Source organism: Mytilus trossulus, chromosome 3 (assembly GCF_036588685.1).
Source record: "Mytilus trossulus isolate FHL-02 chromosome 3, PNRI_Mtr1.1.1.hap1, whole genome shotgun sequence".
NCBI classification, from domain to species: Eukaryota; Metazoa; Mollusca; class Bivalvia; order Mytilida; family Mytilidae; genus Mytilus; species Mytilus trossulus.
The window spans coordinates 11273468-11291229 of record NC_086375.1 but is presented as its reverse complement, the minus strand read 5'-3'; the positions used below and the strand labels follow the sequence as shown (position 1 = coordinate 11291229).

The window sequence follows — 17762 nt, the reverse complement described above, 5'->3', positions numbered from 1 at the left end:
CACACCTGAAGAATTGTTTTCAAGTTAGCAGTGCTCACAAACTATAAAATCCCACTTCATTGTGTGTCTGTCCCAAGCCATAAGCCTGTAATCCAGACGTTATTGGTGGTTGTTGTCTGCAATAATTGTTTTTGGTTTAATGATTGACGCAGAAATCATGCCTGCTTTCCACAAACAAATCTAAAACTAAAATTGAGTGTAATTTCTCTTGTATAATGAATTGTTCACGAATTGTAAGATTAACTTAAGTCTTTTTTTGTGATGTTCAGGACAGCATGCTGGTTTTCTCTTTTGAATTATTTCATATTTTGTTGTTGTCTTGGGGTCTTTTATATCTTACTATATAAGTGTTGCTCATTGTTGAAAGACATACAATAAACTGTAATTTTTCATATCTTTGTCATTCAATTCAAATATATAAGAGCAGTAATTTTTGTCTTTCAAAATTCAAAATGAAATATAGTGCAAATATTAAAGGCCAGTAAATGTTATCATTGATAAAATCTTGAGAAAATACTACAAATGAATATAGATTACACATTACAACTTGACAATACCATGCTTTATGACAGATCTGATATCAATGGTTGATGGTAATCAATCTAACAAAATCATAAGAAAAACATCAATTTCAAACATAAGCAGATGTCTACCATATTTCAATATCAATTTATAAATAACAGGCTATTCTTTGAACTTGGAATTATTATTAATTATGGAATTTGCAAAATTTCTTGTGCTTGAAATTTTTAATAAATTCCATGTTTATTCTGTGTTATACTTTTTTGAGCGGTTCATAACACTTTCCATACAATGCATTTTTTATAGATAGTGTTGTGGGTGGTACAGTTCATTCTATTGAAAATGACCTATCTTCTTTGTAATAGAAAGTGTTGTGCACAACACAAAACATTAAAAGACAGAATAAACATGGAATTTATTAAAATTTTCGAGCACAAGAAATTATGCAAATGACATAATTAATAATAATTCCAAGTTTAATTAATAAGCTGTTAAATGTTCTTCCCTTAAAACTTTAGTCATGCTATGAAGCTTATATTGTTTATAATATTAACTTTTGATGAAATTTTAGTTTGTATAAACAACTTACCCTCTGAGCTTCTTCAATAAATGCATCAATACACTGGCCATATCCCTACAAAATACATTTTGTTTTGTCACTTTAATATTTCAGAAAATTACATTTTCCCACAGGATTTTTTTCAAACATTCAAACATTTTGTGCACACATGTGGTAGATTATGAATAAATTGCATGTCAGATGAAGGTCATTGTCATGTTTTAGGCAGTTTCAATAATACTCATATTTGATTTCATAAATGTTTTACAAGTCATTGGGTGTAAATAAAATGACATGTGAACATCATTGTAACATGGTCTCATAAACGATATAAATTTGTTAAAAGCCTGTTTCTTTAAAATAACAGTAAGACTTATAAAATTTGTTCAGTAATCAAATAAGTTAATATACAAATGAATATTATGGAGTTTTTCAGATTAAAATCACAAAAATACTGAACTTAGAGGAAAATCAATTTGGAAAGTCCATAATCACATGGCAAAATCAAATAACAAAACGCATCAAAAACGAATGGACAAGAACTGTCATATTCCTGACTTGGTACAGGAATTTTCAAATGTAAAAAATGGTGGAATAAATTTGCTATTAACAGTTTATCTGTATCTATAATAATATTCAAGATAATAACCAAAAACTGCAAAATTTCTTTAAAATCATCAATTCAGGGGCATTATACCTGAAAAACCAGTTACCAAATTCGGCTGAAAATTTCAGGACAGGTAGACCTTGACCTAATAAATACTTTAACTTCTGGTCTTATTTGCTCTAAATGCTGGAGTTTTTGAGAAATAAGCCAAAAACTGCATTTTACCCTGTGTTTTATTTTTAGCCATGACGACCATGTTTTTTGACAAAATAAAAAATAAAGCACAAACTTTACTTTATACACCCTACTGATCATTCACTTGAAGTTTGGTTGAATTTAGTTGAGTAGTTTTAGAGGAGAAGATTTTTTAAAGTAAGCAAATATGATGAACAAATTGTGAAAAATTGTCATTAAAGGACAATAACCCCTTAAGGGGTCAATTGACAATTTTGGTCATATTAACTTATTTGTAGATCTTACTTTGCTGATCATTTTTGCTGCCTACAGTTTATCTCTATCTATAATAATATTCAAGATAATGACCAAAAACTGCAAAATTTCCTTAAAATTACCAATTAAGTGGCAGCATTCCAACAATGGTTTGTTTGATTCATCTGAAAATTTCAGGGCTGATAGTACATTTTTAGATTCAGCATATTAAAGAACCCTAAGGATTCAATTTTTGTCAAAATCAAACAAAGTTTAAGTTTTGACCCTTTGGACCTTAATGTAAACCAATTTGAAAACGGGACCAAAAATTAAGAATCTACATACACAGTTAGATTTGGCATATCAAAGAACCCCAATTATTCATTTTTTGATGAAATCAAACAAAGTTTAATTTTGGACCCTTTGGGCCCCAAATTCCTAAACTGTTGGGACCAAAACTCCCAAAATCAATACCAACCTTCCTTTTATGGTCATAAACCTTGTGTTTAAATTTCATAGATTTCTATTCACTTATACTAAAGTTATAATGTACTGATTTCAATTCAAATTTCTAATGAAGTTTGCAACAATAACTGCTGATTCAAATACATCATACAATATTAAAATGTAATAAAAAGTGCTTGTTATCACTGAATGGTAAAGATTGTTTTAATTTATTAGTTGGTAGTAAAAATGAAAATACATTGTATATTGTATAAAACTATGATTAAAGTTGATTCAACTACTATTCTATACAAAGAAAGATAACTCCAATTGAAAAAAAATAATTGCTATTTCACAATATTGTGCAATTAGATATTTCTTGCTATTGTGCAATACTGTGCAATTGAAAATTTCTTGCTATTGCACAATACTTAATATGATAATTTGGATCCTGATTTGGACCAACTTGAAAACTGGGCCCATAATCAAAAATCAAAGTACATATTTAGATAAAGCATATCAAAGAAGCCAAAGAATTTAATTTTTGTTAAAATCAAACTTTGTTTAATTTTGGACCCTTTGGACCTTAATGTAGACCAATTTGAAAACTGGACCAAAAATTAAGAATCTACATACACAGTTAGATTTGGAATATCAAATAACCCCATTTATTCAATTTTTGATGAAATCAAACAAAGTTTAATTTTGGAACCTAATTTGGACCAACTTGAAAACTGGGCCAATAATTAAAAATCCAAGTACATTTTTAGATTCAGCATATCAACAAACCCCAAGGATTCAATTTTTGTCAAAATCAATCAAAGTTTAAGTTTGGACCCTTTGGACCTTAATGTAAACCAATTTGAAAACGTGACCAAAAATTAAGAATCTCCATACACTGTGACACAGTTAGAATCGGCATATCAAAAAACCCCAATTATTCAATTTTTGATGAAATCTTACAAAGTTTAATTTTGGACCCTTTGGGGCCCCAAATTCCTAAACGGTTGGGACCAAAACTCCCAAAATCAATACCAACCTTCTTTTTATGGTCATAAACCTTGTGTTTAAATTTCATAGATTTCTTTTCACTTATACTAAAGTTATAATGTACTGATTTCAATTCAAATTTCTAATGAAGTTTGCAACAATAACTGCTGATTTAAATACATCATACATTAAAATGTAATAAAAAGTGCTTGTTATCACTGAATGGTAAAGATTGTTTTAATTTATTAGTTGGTAGTAAAAATGAAAATACATTGTATATTGTATAAAACTATGATTAAAGTTGATTCAACTACTATTCTATACAAAGAAAGATAACTCCAATTGAAAAAATTAATTGCTATTTCACAATATTGTGCAATTAGATATTTCTTGCTATTGTGCAATACTGTGCAATTGAAAATTTCTTGCTATTGTGCAATACTGTGCAATTGAAAATTTTGCCCTTTTTTGGCCCCTAATTCCTAAACTGTTAGAACCAAAACTCCCAAAATCAATCCCAACTTTTCTTTCGTGGTCATAAACCTTGTGTCAAAATTTCATAGATTTCTATTTACTTCAACTAAAGTAACTGTGCGAAAACCAAAAAAATGCTTATTTGGGCCCTTTTTGGCCCCTAATTCCTAATATGTTGGGATCAAAACTCCCAAAATCAATCCCAACCTTCCTTATGTGGTCATAAACCTTGTGTTAAAATTTTATAAATTTCTATTCACTTTTACTAAAGTTAGAGTGCGAAAACTAAAAGTATTCAGACGACGACGACAACGTGATAGCAATATACGACGAAAAATTTTTCAAATTTTGCGGTCGTATAAAAATTGTTAACGACGACAGACGACGACGACGGACGCCAAGTGATGAGAAAAGCTTACATGGCCTTTTAGGCCAGGTGAGCTAAAAAGTAAGAGTAAAGAACATTCTTTACATTCTATTCTTTTACATATATAGTATTACAAACCTTAAAATTAGATAAAACCATAGCAACCCTTTTCATTTTCTTCTTATCCCCTTCAGTGTGAGCCTTTGTGAATTCCTTGATTAATTCACTCTCAATGTTATTGTATTTGTCTGGAATGAATGCAAAAACAACATTTATGCAATGTTTGGTGATCATGAAATATAATAAATATATTTAGGGGGACTATATTAACCAGAGACAAAGCAAAAGATATGTATAGCAAACAAATTCTTAACCATACAATTTTTTTAAAGATATAAGTGTCTGTGAGAAACTATTTCTTATCCATACCAATGTGATGATCATAAAAATTACTACTATTAACAAACAATGAATAAAAACAAGTAAACTAACTGCGTTTAGCAACAAACTCTTTGATTGTAGGACTAAAGAAATACTAGCATATGGAGGAAAAACATGCAATCATATGATGTGTCATTTTAATAATAAACACAAGACGAACAGAAACTATCATACATAATAAATACTCGTGTGGATCAAAAGAATGTTTTTAAAAACAAACATATATCTTATACATCTCTCTCCATTGACAGTAGAGTTTGCAAATATTTCATTCCAACTTGACATTTGGTGGGGTTCTTATTAACTGATTACCAAAACCATTTTACATTGCAACTATTGTCAATACATACCCCAAATCTTCTTTCTTGCATTGTCATAACTATACAAATGAAAATGAACTTGCTTTAAAGTGAAATGATACATCTACCTATCAGTAAGATTCCATATCTATTTATATGGAAAATAGTTTTGTTTATTCAAATTCAATACATCTTGACCTTGTATTAAAACATAAATATGCATTGTCAAATAAAAATTTCGAAACATTTTTTCGAAAAACCATGTATTGATAGAACTTCAATAATGTGCTGAAGCATGATATCATATATTCTTTATATATGATTTTTATGTATTTGCTAAGTATTTGGTCAGCCTCACCAAATATCATTTATGTTAGTTTATTGCCCTCTTGAACACTCAATGTGTCCGAGGTTAAATAACTAGTTTAAATCTTTGAATCCTGAATCTTGACCATTGTAATGTCAAAGGTCATAAAACACACTGGTGTACCCAAGCCCTAATACTGTCACTCACATTTACATTCAGAGTAGTGAAGAAATGACAAAAAAAAGACAAAATGTGGAGAAATGCAGAACATTCATAAAAGTTGTTCTCTGAAAGTAAATTTGACAGATAGGATGATTAAATATCATTAAATCCAAAAAAGAATTGCTTACTGCAAATTCAGAAACTTTAGTGTGCATTTACTATTGCAATTTTGTCATTTTAGACTAAAATGAAATTTTAATTTTGCAATATTGAAAAAAATCCTGTTTAATTCAAATAAAAAATTTCAAAATTTGAGATTGAATTATTGCCATTATAACCCTGTCGCATGTTTAGCAATAATTTCTGAATTCACAGTAATAAAGAGATAGTTTTAATCATTGAAGACACCACAGTATTAATACCTTTCATTTGATGGTAATTCTAATGCCACATGGTATAGTTTCTGTATGATGTCTGCAGCTTGCTCCAACTGAAAAGTTACATACATTTATTTTTATAGCTATAAATACGTTACCATCATAAATTCTGAGTGTAACCCCAATTGCGTCATAGGTCAGATGGAAAATCCCAACTAAAAATAAACGTATTCTCACTGGTCCGGACATATACCCCTGTTTGCCCATATTCTTCCATTCAATTTCCATCTGCGACATCGGTCACACGTGCACATCAAACAGATTCAACAGAGAAGTGTTTAGTTTTTTGAATAGCTTAATTGCTTTTCATATATATTGTGTATTTTATTGGAAATATATTCCCTTGTTTTGTTTAAATTTCTAAACAAATTATTTGTGTTTTTTTGACTAAAGTAAAATTTATTATGGACTTTAATTTGAATAGTCCGTATGTAAGTATCCTGGTTCGGACTATCTCTTAGATGGGTCACTACCTTTAAGTCCCCCCCAAACTACCAGTACATTGACCGGAGTTTCGACAACGGAGTCTGGTAATGCTACCTATCCGACCCTTTCACAAGGTTCGGCCATGCATTTTGGGGGGGTACCTACGTCAACTTCGGTGACTCATACTTTATCTAGGTCTGTTAATTCAGCGGGTACTATTAGTTCTGTCCCAGGTACAGCTATGGGCTTGAACTTGCCAGGTTCTAGACCCCCATTATCCTATTGTGGGTATATGCTTCCCAACACGGGCACACAACCTTTACCCTCATGGTCTCAGCCACCTTGGCCACAGTCTTACCCTTATGGTGGGTTTATGCCAAACCAACCTGGTTTTTGGCCTTATAGGGACAATTTCTATGGTCCCCCTTCTGGGGTAGCTACTGCACCACCTTTAGCTCCTGCTCTACCCGTAGCAGTATCTTTGACTTCTGCAGTAGCTCCTTCTACCACGGTACCTGACTCTCAAGCTTCTAGTTCTTCACATGGTACTCAGGTTTCTGATCATGCATCACCTTTGGATGGTTTACAGAAGTTACTTTTAGACTTTGGTGAGTCTTTCAAGGCAGAATTCCATACTCTATCCAGTCGTATGACTCTACTGGAAAATAGAGTTTCTTCTCATCAACCTTCTCCAGCTAAGTCTGTAGAATGTGATGAGAGGGAGGATGACGAGCTTTCTGTTTCCCCTGGGAGTCATGAAAGGGCTTTCCTCACTGATGAGGATGTTGAAAGTTCTTCTTCTCCCAAGGTATCGAAGACGGCCCCTGAGCCTTCTTCTAAGTCAGCTCAACAACCTCCCACCAAGGAGACTGAGGATCCTCCTTCCTTGAAGGATCTTAGGGATAAGGTGTATACCTTGATGAGGGATGAAGCACATATCCCTTTTCTCTCTCCTTCCAAGCCGAAGAAACCTTCTTCAACTTTTGAGGCTTCCTGTGGTATTTCTCAGGATACTGTGACTTCTCACAATTCTTTTCCTGAATCTGGCCATATGGCTTTTGCTTTACAATTTATTAATGAAGGTATCGCTAATTCTGCTAGTGAAAAGGTTTCTAATAACAATATCTCAGGATTTGGAATGTCATCCTTTACTGATCAGGTTAAGTACAAGGATTTTGATATCTTTGATTCTTCACTGGGTAGACTTGTTCCCAGTTGTGACAAATCTATGTCATCTTTATTGGGAAAAAAGCCAGTAGATGGTCTTCGTCTCACTCAACCTGTTTGGTCAAAGACTGAGAATCTCCTTCGTAGTGCTTCTCAAGTTCTTGGCACAGCCGAACATTTTCTAGCTGCAACCGGACATTTGCTTAACAGCGAAGATTCGGTTGTTCCAGCAGAAGTACGATCCTTCTTACTTCAACTGGATAAAGCTTTAGGTTCATCTCAGTTGCTTTTAATGGGTTCTATTGCTAATTGCACCCTATCAAAAAGAGCAGAGTTTCTTGAAAACATTTCTATAGCTGAGCCTTTGAAAGATTCTTTACTGAAATCTCCACTCTCTGACAAGATGTTTGGTTTACCCTTACAGCGGGTTCAAGAGGAACTCAGCAAAAATCCTCCTCCAGTCAAAGTTAGTGTACAAGTTACTAATGGCAAGAGGTCGGTTAATGCTACATCTAGTTCTAATAGTACTTCTGCTTCAGGTGGTCCTCCTTCTTCTGCTAAGAAAAGGAAGAATAACTACGGCAAACCGCAGAACAAACCCAATAACTCAGGAAAAAGCTCAGGTAAGCCTTCTGGTGGTTTTAAGGGTTCCAAGAAACCTGGGTCTAGTACCTAGGTTCTTGCCCCCTCGTACGTTATTGACAGCTTCCCCAGGGGAAAATTTACAACAAGTTCCTCAAAAAATCAATACCAGTAGGGGGGAGGTTAAGTTTTTTCCTAAATCAGTGGAAGAAAATTACCTCAGACTGTTATGTGCTGTCAATAATTCGAGGGGGATTAACACTTCAGTTCAAGAACCCACCTCCTCTATCTGCAGTTCCAATAAGTTTGTCTCATACACAAGACCCAGTCAAGTGTCAACTTCTGTCAGTAGAAGTGGACACTATGTTACAAAAAGCTGCAATAGAGGAGGTGTCGATCTTAACTCTGTCTCCGGGATTTTATTCCCGTCTTTTTCTGGTTCCAAAGAAGACTGGAGGAATGAGGCCAGTCATAGACCTATCTATTCTGAACAAATTTCTTATTGTTCCCCACTTCAAAATGGAAACAAACAGATCCATCAGGGCTTCAATCCTTCCGGGAATGTGGACTACTTCTCTGGATCTTTCAGACGCGTATTTCCACATTCCCATTTCCAAAACTTACAGGAAATACCTTCGCTTCGTTTGGAACAACAAAGTTTTCCAGTTCAAGGCTCTCCCTTTTGGCCTGTCTACAGCCCCTTTGGCTTTTACAAAAATCATGCAGGCTGCTATAGCTCACCTACATTCCCTGTCTATTCAGATTCATTCCTATCTGGACGATTCCCTTCTCAAGGAATTTTGCCCAATCAAATTGAGGGTTCAGACAGATTTGGTCATCAATTGTTTTCTGTCCCTAGGCTTCCTTATCTCTTGGAAAAAGTCAGAGATAATTCCGTCTCAAGACTTTGTTTTCCTGGGAGAACATTTCCTAACCAGTGTAGGCCTAGTCCTCCCACCAGAGGAGAAATTTACAAAACTATGTCAGAAAATACATTTATTCCTGACGGTTCAATCAGTCACAGCACGTCAATTCTTGCAACTTCTGGGTCTATTGAACTCTCTGGCAGATGTAATTCCATTGGGACGACTTCACATTCGTCCGCTTCAGTTTTATCTACACAAGTTATGGATTGCAGCTTCACAAGAATGGGAAGCATTGATTCCAATCACTCAGCCTTTATTTCCACACCTTCAATGGTGGTTAGTACGGGAAAATGTAATGAGGGGCCTATGTCTGTCCCCTCAAGTTCCCAGTCTAACATTATTCACAGATGCCTCCACCCTCGGTTGGGGAGCATATCTGGAGGGGCTTACAATCTCGGGAGTCTGGAGTCCAGATCTTTTGGAAGAGCATATCAATGTATTGGAAATGAAAGCAGTTCTGTTTGCACTGAATCATTTCCAAATGTCTCTAAAGAATCAGTCTGTCATTCTGGCCATGGACAACACAACAGTTGTAGCTTATCTCAAGAATCAGGGAGGAACTCATTCACCTTCTCTTTATCAGATAGCCAGAGACATTCTCCTTCTGTGTTTTCAACTCCAGGTTCATCTAGTGGTGAGACATATTGCGGGGCACCTCAATATTCTAGCCGACACTCTATCCAGATCTCTTGCTCCAGTAAACACGGAGTGGGAACTACTTCAAGTAGTTTTCAAAGCTGTGACTCTTCATTGGGGGTCACCTCAGATAGATCTGTTTGCGACCAGTCTCAATCACAAACTTCTAACATTTGTGTCTCCGGTTCCAGATCCAAAATCTTTTGCAGTAGACGCAATGAGCCTATCTTGGAAAGGAATGTTCGGGTATGCCTTCCCTCCTTTCAGGTTTCTCTCCCCAGTACTTCAGAAAATAGCAGGGGAAAATTGCAAGATCATAGTTATTGCTCCAGCATGGCCAAAACAGTCTTGGTTTCCAGACCTTCTGCGCCTATCATGTGCTTGTCCTCTAGTTCTACCTCTGAGACCAGACCTTCTGTCTCAAATCAAGGGCAAGGTTCTTTATCAAAATCCAGAAAAACTTCATCTACACGCCTGGCTTCTCTCAGGGTTAGCCTCAGAAAGAGAGGTTTTTCTGAAGGAGCAACCAAGCATCTCACAAAGTCTGTCAGAGACTCCACTAGCATTGTCTATGATGCAAAATGGTCAATCTTCTCAGATTGGTGTAGTGAGCGGGAAATTGATCCTTTCCAAGTCACTGTACAACAATTAGCAGACTTTCTAGTTTTTCTTTTTGAATCCAAAGGATTATGTCCCTCTACTATTAAGGGATATAGATCAGCTATCTCAAGAACTATTCATATTTCTGGTGGCCCAGATTTTGGAATCAATGAACATATTTCTCTTTTGGTTCGTAGTTTTAGTCTTGAAAGACCAAGACAAAAAACTTTAGTTCCTAAGTGGGACCTTGGACTAGTTTTATCCTTTTTAAAACTTCCTCCTTTTGAACCAGCAGAAACAATAGATTTAAGGTTTCTTTCCTATAAATGCTGTTTTCTTTTAGCTTTGGCTTCTAGACGGAGAAGGAGTGAAATCCATGCCTTCTCTATTTCTGATGCTTGCCTTCGATTTAACAGGGATAAATCTTCTGTTACTCTTTTAACGGATCCTGCTTTTTTGGCAAAGAATCAGATTCCAGATAAGGGTGCAGAACCAGTTGTGATTCCTGCACTCCCTAGCGATTCTATTTCTGTACTTTTATGTCCAGTAAGAATCCTTTCTATTTATCTGGAAAGAACGTGTAGTTTACGTTCTGTTTCTAACTCAAGACTCTTTATTCCTATTAAAAAAGGAATCTCAGATCTTTCTGTTAAAACTATTTCTACTTGGATATGCAAATGCATATCTTTAGCTTATGGTTCTTCTAAGGCAGAACTTTTAAATAGTTTTAATGTTAAAGCTCATGATGTTAGGGGTATCTCTACATCCTGGGCTCTGTTTAACAGTGCATCTTTGGAAGAGGTACTGTCTGCAGGTTTCTGGAGAAATGAGAACCCTTTTATATCTCACTACCTCCAATCTATGGCTACTTTTGCCGAGAGTTTATACTCTCTTGGACCTATAGTTTCAGCACAAAGATTGAACTTTCCTCCTGTTTCTTCTGTTACAGGGGATTCAGCTTTACGTTAGATTCTGTTACTCAGAATTTATGATGGTAACGTATTTATAGCTATAAAATATTCAAATTTTAAAGTAAATTTGGATTTTATTAGATAAATACTTACCATCATAAATTATAGGTCCCACCCACCTCCCCTTCATCCCCTTTCCTTATGTTTTCTGTCTTGAGGAAATTGAATGGAAGAATATGGGCAAACAGGGGTATATGTCCGGACCAGTGAGAATACGTTTATTTTTAGTTGGGATTTTCCATCTGACCTATGACGCAATTGGGGTTACACTCAGAATTTATGATGGTAAGTATTTATCTAATAAAATCCAAATTTACTTTAAAATTTGAATATTTAATCTAATTCAGGAGAAAGAATGAAAATTATGTTGACAGTACAAATAATAATAATCAAATAATTTTATTATGTAAAAATGTCTCTCCCATTGTTCGACAGTTTATCAGATTTAACAAGATGGTAAAAAAATAATTTTAAATCATATTTGTAATATATTGCCTTTAAGCCATGTGTAATAAATATCATTGTGAAAACAGATTGATAAAAGTAGTTTTCTACAAAAATTGAATGACTTAAAAACAATACATTTTAAACAGAATTTCTAATACTGTATGTGCGATTAACAGAAATGTTGGGTTGATGTCTTTTTGCAATTGAATTATATATATCTCGCTTAAAAATCATACCTTGGCAGGGTCTGTGAAGAGATCTGACTTAGGTGGGCCATCAGATAAGAATTCTGACATGTAGTCCATTAACTTCTTACCTTGGCAGGGTCTGTGAAGAGATCTGATTTAGGTGGGCCATCTGATAAGAATTCTGACATGTAGCTCATTAACTTTTTAGCCTCCACTGCCTTGGCTCTGGGATTATTTACACCTTCTAGTTGGTCTCCCAAGTGTACTACTTTGGTGGCTACTAAGTTTATCTTCTCATCTAAAACTTGGAAGTGGGAATATGTTGACTGCAAAAAAGACACAAAATGAAATAGCATTGTTTTCATATATTTTTGTGGTGGAAAAAAATTATCTTTTACAAAAAAATGCATCTTTGATCTCAAACAATGAAAGACATTACACATGTTACATTATCATTCTACGTGTACATGAAGTACTTATACAAAATAAAAAGAGTCAATATCCATGTTGGAGGCTTTAATTTGATTTTGACAAGGCGCATTACATGATTTCAATTAATGACAAGGCTTATATATTTTTCTGCCAAAGGTTATAGGTGCTCTCCAAGAAAACTCATGCTTCATCCACCCATAAAAACTAGCCACCATTACTTAGCTAATCATGAGGAAAATAGTGTTAAACACCAATTATCTATTTATAATTTTTGTTCTGTTTGAAATTTCTTACATCTTACACTTGTCATTTTTGAGGCCCTTTTATACATTTGTAGCTAGCTGTTTTCGGTGTGAGCCAAGGTTCTGTGTTGAAGACCAAACTTTGACCTATAATCATTTTATGGTTTACTTTTACAAATTGTGACTTGGATGGAAAGTTGTGTCATTGGCACTCATACCACATCTTTGTATAGTTATAAATACTAACCTGATTTTTCTTTTGAAGTTCAGCTACTCTATGCCAATGACGTTTTTCCTCGTCTTTACAATTTTCTTCTAATTTTTCAATTTTCTTTTCTATTTGTGAATTTTTTCCCTCCAGATCTTTAATCATATTTTCAAAAGCTGTATGTAGAAGCATTGGATTAAACTGTGCCTGGTCTCTATTGTGAATTGTTCTCCATGCTATTCTCTCAACAAATTCATGAGCATCAAATGGCTCCTACAAAAATATAAAACGTTCCATTGAGAATTCTTTAGAACATGAACACTCTTAATACATGTAATAATAATGACTTTATTCTAAGAGGGTGACTAAATAAACATTCACAATACACATACAGAATTAGTATTACAAATATTACAACTTATTGAACATATAATTCAACTTTCATGCTAAATGTTTGTCTGCAGAATAAGAAGAACAAAATTATTCATTATACACAAACATTAAAAAAACCATTGGAGAGTAAGTAAGTTTTTCTTTTAAAAGTACTAAGATGTTCACATTATAGTGTTATTTAATTTCGTATATTATTCAAAATTATTGAGAGGCTACAGTATATATATGTGAATGATAATTTTTCATCTCAAAGTCAAACCAGCACTAAGTGTTTAGTTAAAATGCCTGTACCAAGTCAGGAATATGACAGTTGTTGTCCATTTGTTTGATGTATTTATTATTTTATTATGCCATGTGATTAGGGACTTTCTGTTTTGAATTTTCCTAGGAGTTCAGTATTTTAGAGATTTTACTTTCTACTGCAGTGATAAATGGGTTCCATGTAAAAAGCCGACTAAAAAAATAAACTGTCACATTACGAATTTTTGTTGTCAGTTTTTAAATTGTGTAGGTAAGGTATCTCTTGTTTAAGATGTTTTAATTCAACCTGCTAGTAGTAGAACATAATGTTGGTAATTTAGTGTTTGCAATTATGTATATTGTTGAAGGTCCTATGGGGCCATGATAGGTCAAAGTTGCCCATACTTTGACCTGGAAATCAATCTTCTGAAATCTCTTTGGTTTGTCTATTCCATTGGAGCAGCACAGTGGTTCTCTCCAAACATTTTGGCTTCCTCCACCGTAATTTAAGACTGCCCTGTGTCCTATCCCTCTCTTTGTGTTAGGGTGGGGATTGTCCTTTTCAATATTGTTGTAAATACAATACATTAATGACATATCTCCTTTAATCCTGATTGAGAGTGAACATGTATTCCACTGTACTCTTGAATTGCAGCTCTTGAGGGGTGCTCCAAATAAGAGTGATTTACTCACATACATGTACACACAAGGTGCCTTTCAAAATATAATATTGAACAACTATTTTTTATGCATATAAAGTTTATTAAATCATTTTAATGAAAGATTTTTTATATGGAGTTGTAGGTGAAATAATACTAAATCATAGTACATCACATCCAGTTCCAGACGAAAAAATATCCCCTTGAATTTGACAGTTGTAGGAAATTAATGCTACATTTTATTGCAGTAAAAATTTTGAGTCATAAACATCATGAGCATATATATATAACTTAACACAAATAGAGACAAATGGGAAAGAATATGTGTATTAGTGGTCTAGTGGTGAAGACAGATGACTACAGTGCTGAAATTCTCAGGTTCGAATCTGACTCTGGGTGCTGGAAATTTCAGTACATCACAAGGATGATTTTTACCCTTTCAAACTTCTCAGATCGTATTTAAAACTAGAATGGTTATTTTTTGGGCTCCCTACTCTGACCTGGAGATCAATCTCTATCATAACATTAATAACAGACTTCTTATGTCCTAGCACTCCCTTCGTCATGTTTTTGTTGGAATGGGGATTGTCCTTTTAAAACAATTACATGACAGTCATGTAGTAAATATCACATCACCATTTATGCCCATAGTGAGTGTACATGTACATGTACATGAATTCCATTCCATTCACAGCTCTCAATGCCAATGGATTATTTTGATAACAGAGGAATTTACCAGTTCTTTCATAGGGTATTACATCAGTAACTTTTATATAAAATTCATCTTCAAAACATTACAACAGCGATGCAAAATTGTCAGAAATGGACTTATTTAACAGAAGGCATGATAGAAGGTACATCATGTCAGTGAGTAGCTGCGAAACCGTAGCTCTTAGGTCCTTATGCTATTTTTTTACTATTTGCTAACCATGGACTAAATAGTAAAAAAATAGCATAAGGACCTAAGAGCTATGGTTCTGCAGCTAGTCAGTGAGGAGAGAAAATCTTATAGTCTATGAATAATATTTGCAGCCTTCAGTTGTCACGCCCATCCTGTCACTACCCACTAGCTCATTGTCTGTTAGCTGGTAATAATTCTGACATATGAAGCAGTTGTTTTGTTATAGACAGACTAGATCGTTATCGGCTTTAAGTGTCAATCTTCAAAAGAGGAAGTCAGTTTGGAAAGATGAAGCAGACGATTAAAATTTTTTGCTCTTGTTTGTCATAAGAACATCACTTTTGAATCGTGTCAGAGGCTCACATTTTCGTCCTTTTTAAAAACACGAGTCTGAATACCACAAACTATACTTATGCTTTTCTTGATACCTGTTCGAGTTCTTCTAAGGACACTTGATGAGACATATCGATGTACTTTTTTCCAACTTTTTAGTGGCCAAGGGAAATAACTCCAATCAGAAATAATAACTTTTGGACGCATATCGGACTAAAGACGAAGTATTTCCGGATTTTTATATTCCTCAAAACTTTGTTATTAAAATTGTTGAGTAAAACAAAAAGATATGTCTGACTAAATCCACGGCTGAGTGTCTACTATAACTGTTACATATAATGTGTGTCCGTCGTCGTCGTCTGTTAACGTTTACAAAAATATTTTCCTCTATTAAAAACTACTGGGTCCAAATCAAGGATTTGTATAGTTAACTATATATACAGCCTATACAAATCCTTGGTCAAATTTAACCAAACTTCAAATTTATTTGGGTAAAGCAGTGGCGGATCGAGAAATTTTCATAAGTGGGGGCCCACTTGCTGTCTTAAAGGGGACCCGATTTCGCCACGCTTCAGTGATTCCCTATATAAGCAACCAAATTTTATTCTCAAAAAGGGGGGTGCAGGCCCCTTGGACCCCCCTAAATCCTCATCTGTAAAGTAAATCAAGTCATCCAGGGCTCCTGGAAACCTGTAGGAGTTATTTCTTCAACGGTTTGATCACAGGCACTTGTCTCAGAATTTTTTTTCCCTATATACCTTATTACAACACGTGTTATAATAAGGTATATAGGGAAAAAAAATTCTGAGACAAGTGCCTGTGGGTTTGATAGCAGCAGCTGAGGAAATTTATTAATAAGTCTTTTCGTTAACAGATACCCTTATAAAGCCACCATATATTTACCGAAGTTTGTGTGCAATTTCCTTTACACTAATTTTCATATTCTTTAAAAAAAATAATTAAAAAGGTGTGAATACAGATCAATGTGGATAGTAATTGCTATAAATTTTTATTGGTGTTATGAATATTGAGTTTATGTATTAGTTTTCCGACTCCCCCTCCAGATATTGTATGCACTACATGTGTATTTCTTTGTCTTTCATATAGGGTTCTATGTTAAACTGCATTAATTAGTTTTCTACAGGTACAGTCAAATTTATTAATCAAATCTTTGTATCTATAGAAGAATTTAGTAAAAGTTTTGAGTAATCTATGGTATCGAAATCCATGACACAACAATTTCCCAGTGATGCATTGAATACGTTTAATTTAGCATATAATTTTTTTTTTGATGAAATCAAATAAACTTCAATTTAGAACCCTTTTGAACCCAATGTGGACCAATTTCATATAGGGGCCTAAATATAAAAAATCTGAATACATGGTTAAATTCAGCATATCAAAGAACCCCATATATTCAATTTTTTATGAAATCAAACAAAGCTGTATTTTGGACCATGATTTGGACCAACTTGAAAACTCGACCCACAATCAAAAATCTAAGTCTGGTACATGTCTAGATTCAGCATATCAAAGAACCCCATGAATTGACTTTTGGTTAAAGTAAAACCAAGGTTTTGTATAGTCCAAATCCTTGGTCAAACTAAGTGTTATTTTGGGCCCTTTGGACCTTAATGTAGACCAATTTGAAAACAAGACCAAAAATTAAGAATCTACATACACAGTTTAATTCAGCATCAAAGAACCCCAATAACAAAATTTTTGATAAAATCAAAGTTTAATTTTGGCCTCTCATTCCTAAACTGTTGGGACCAAAACTTCCAAAATCAATCCCAACCTTTCTTTTGTGGTCATAAACCTTGTGATTAAATTACAAAGATTTCTATTTATTTATACTAAAGTTATTGAGTGAAAACCAAGAAAAATACTTATATGTGCCCCTTTTTTGCCCCTAATTCCTAAACTGTTGGGACCAAAACCTCCAAAATCAATCCCAACCATCCTTTCATGGTTATTAATCTTGCTTTTATTTTTTATGTACATGTATTTCTATTTACTTATACTAAAGTTATCTGGAAATCATCTGTCTTTGGATGATGGGGTGATACCAATATACAACCAAAATTTTTTTAATTTTTTTTGCGGTCATATAAATATTGAAGAAAGGAAGCAGATGGATTCATGACAAAATTGGGTTTTGGTGATGGTGATGTGTTTATTCAACTTATTTTACTGAACATTCTTGCTATCTATAATGAACTTGGCCCAGTAGTTTCAGTGGGAAATGTTAGTAAAAATTTACAAATTTTATGCAAATTGTTAAAAATTGATTAAAAGGACAATAACTCCTTAGGAGGTCAATCGACCATTTCGTTCATGTTGACTTATTTGTAAATCTTACTTTGTTGTACA

The 17762-nt window shown here is 34.0% G+C and overlaps 1 protein-coding gene across 2 annotated transcripts in view; it reads right to left on the bottom strand.

The window, feature by feature from the left end:
* The window catches only part of LOC134710156 (exocyst complex component 5-like), a 38980-nt gene extending 23398 nt beyond the window's left edge, over positions 1-15582 (bottom strand). Inside the window, exons 1-7 of one of the 2 annotated variants that reach the window (XM_063570372.1) lie at positions 15485-15582; positions 12903-13136; positions 12110-12307; positions 6024-6091; positions 5184-5212; positions 4531-4640; positions 1112-1156 (exon numbers count right to left, since the gene is read on the bottom strand). In XM_063570372.1, coding sequence (XP_063426442.1) covers positions 1112-1156; positions 4531-4640; positions 5184-5212; positions 6024-6091; positions 12110-12307; positions 12903-13136; positions 15485-15520 — 720 coding nt within the window. In that variant the 5' untranslated portion in view covers positions 15521-15582. The other variant, XM_063570373.1, reaches the window with a different exon arrangement.
* Between the last annotated feature and the right edge of the window lie 2180 nt (positions 15583-17762).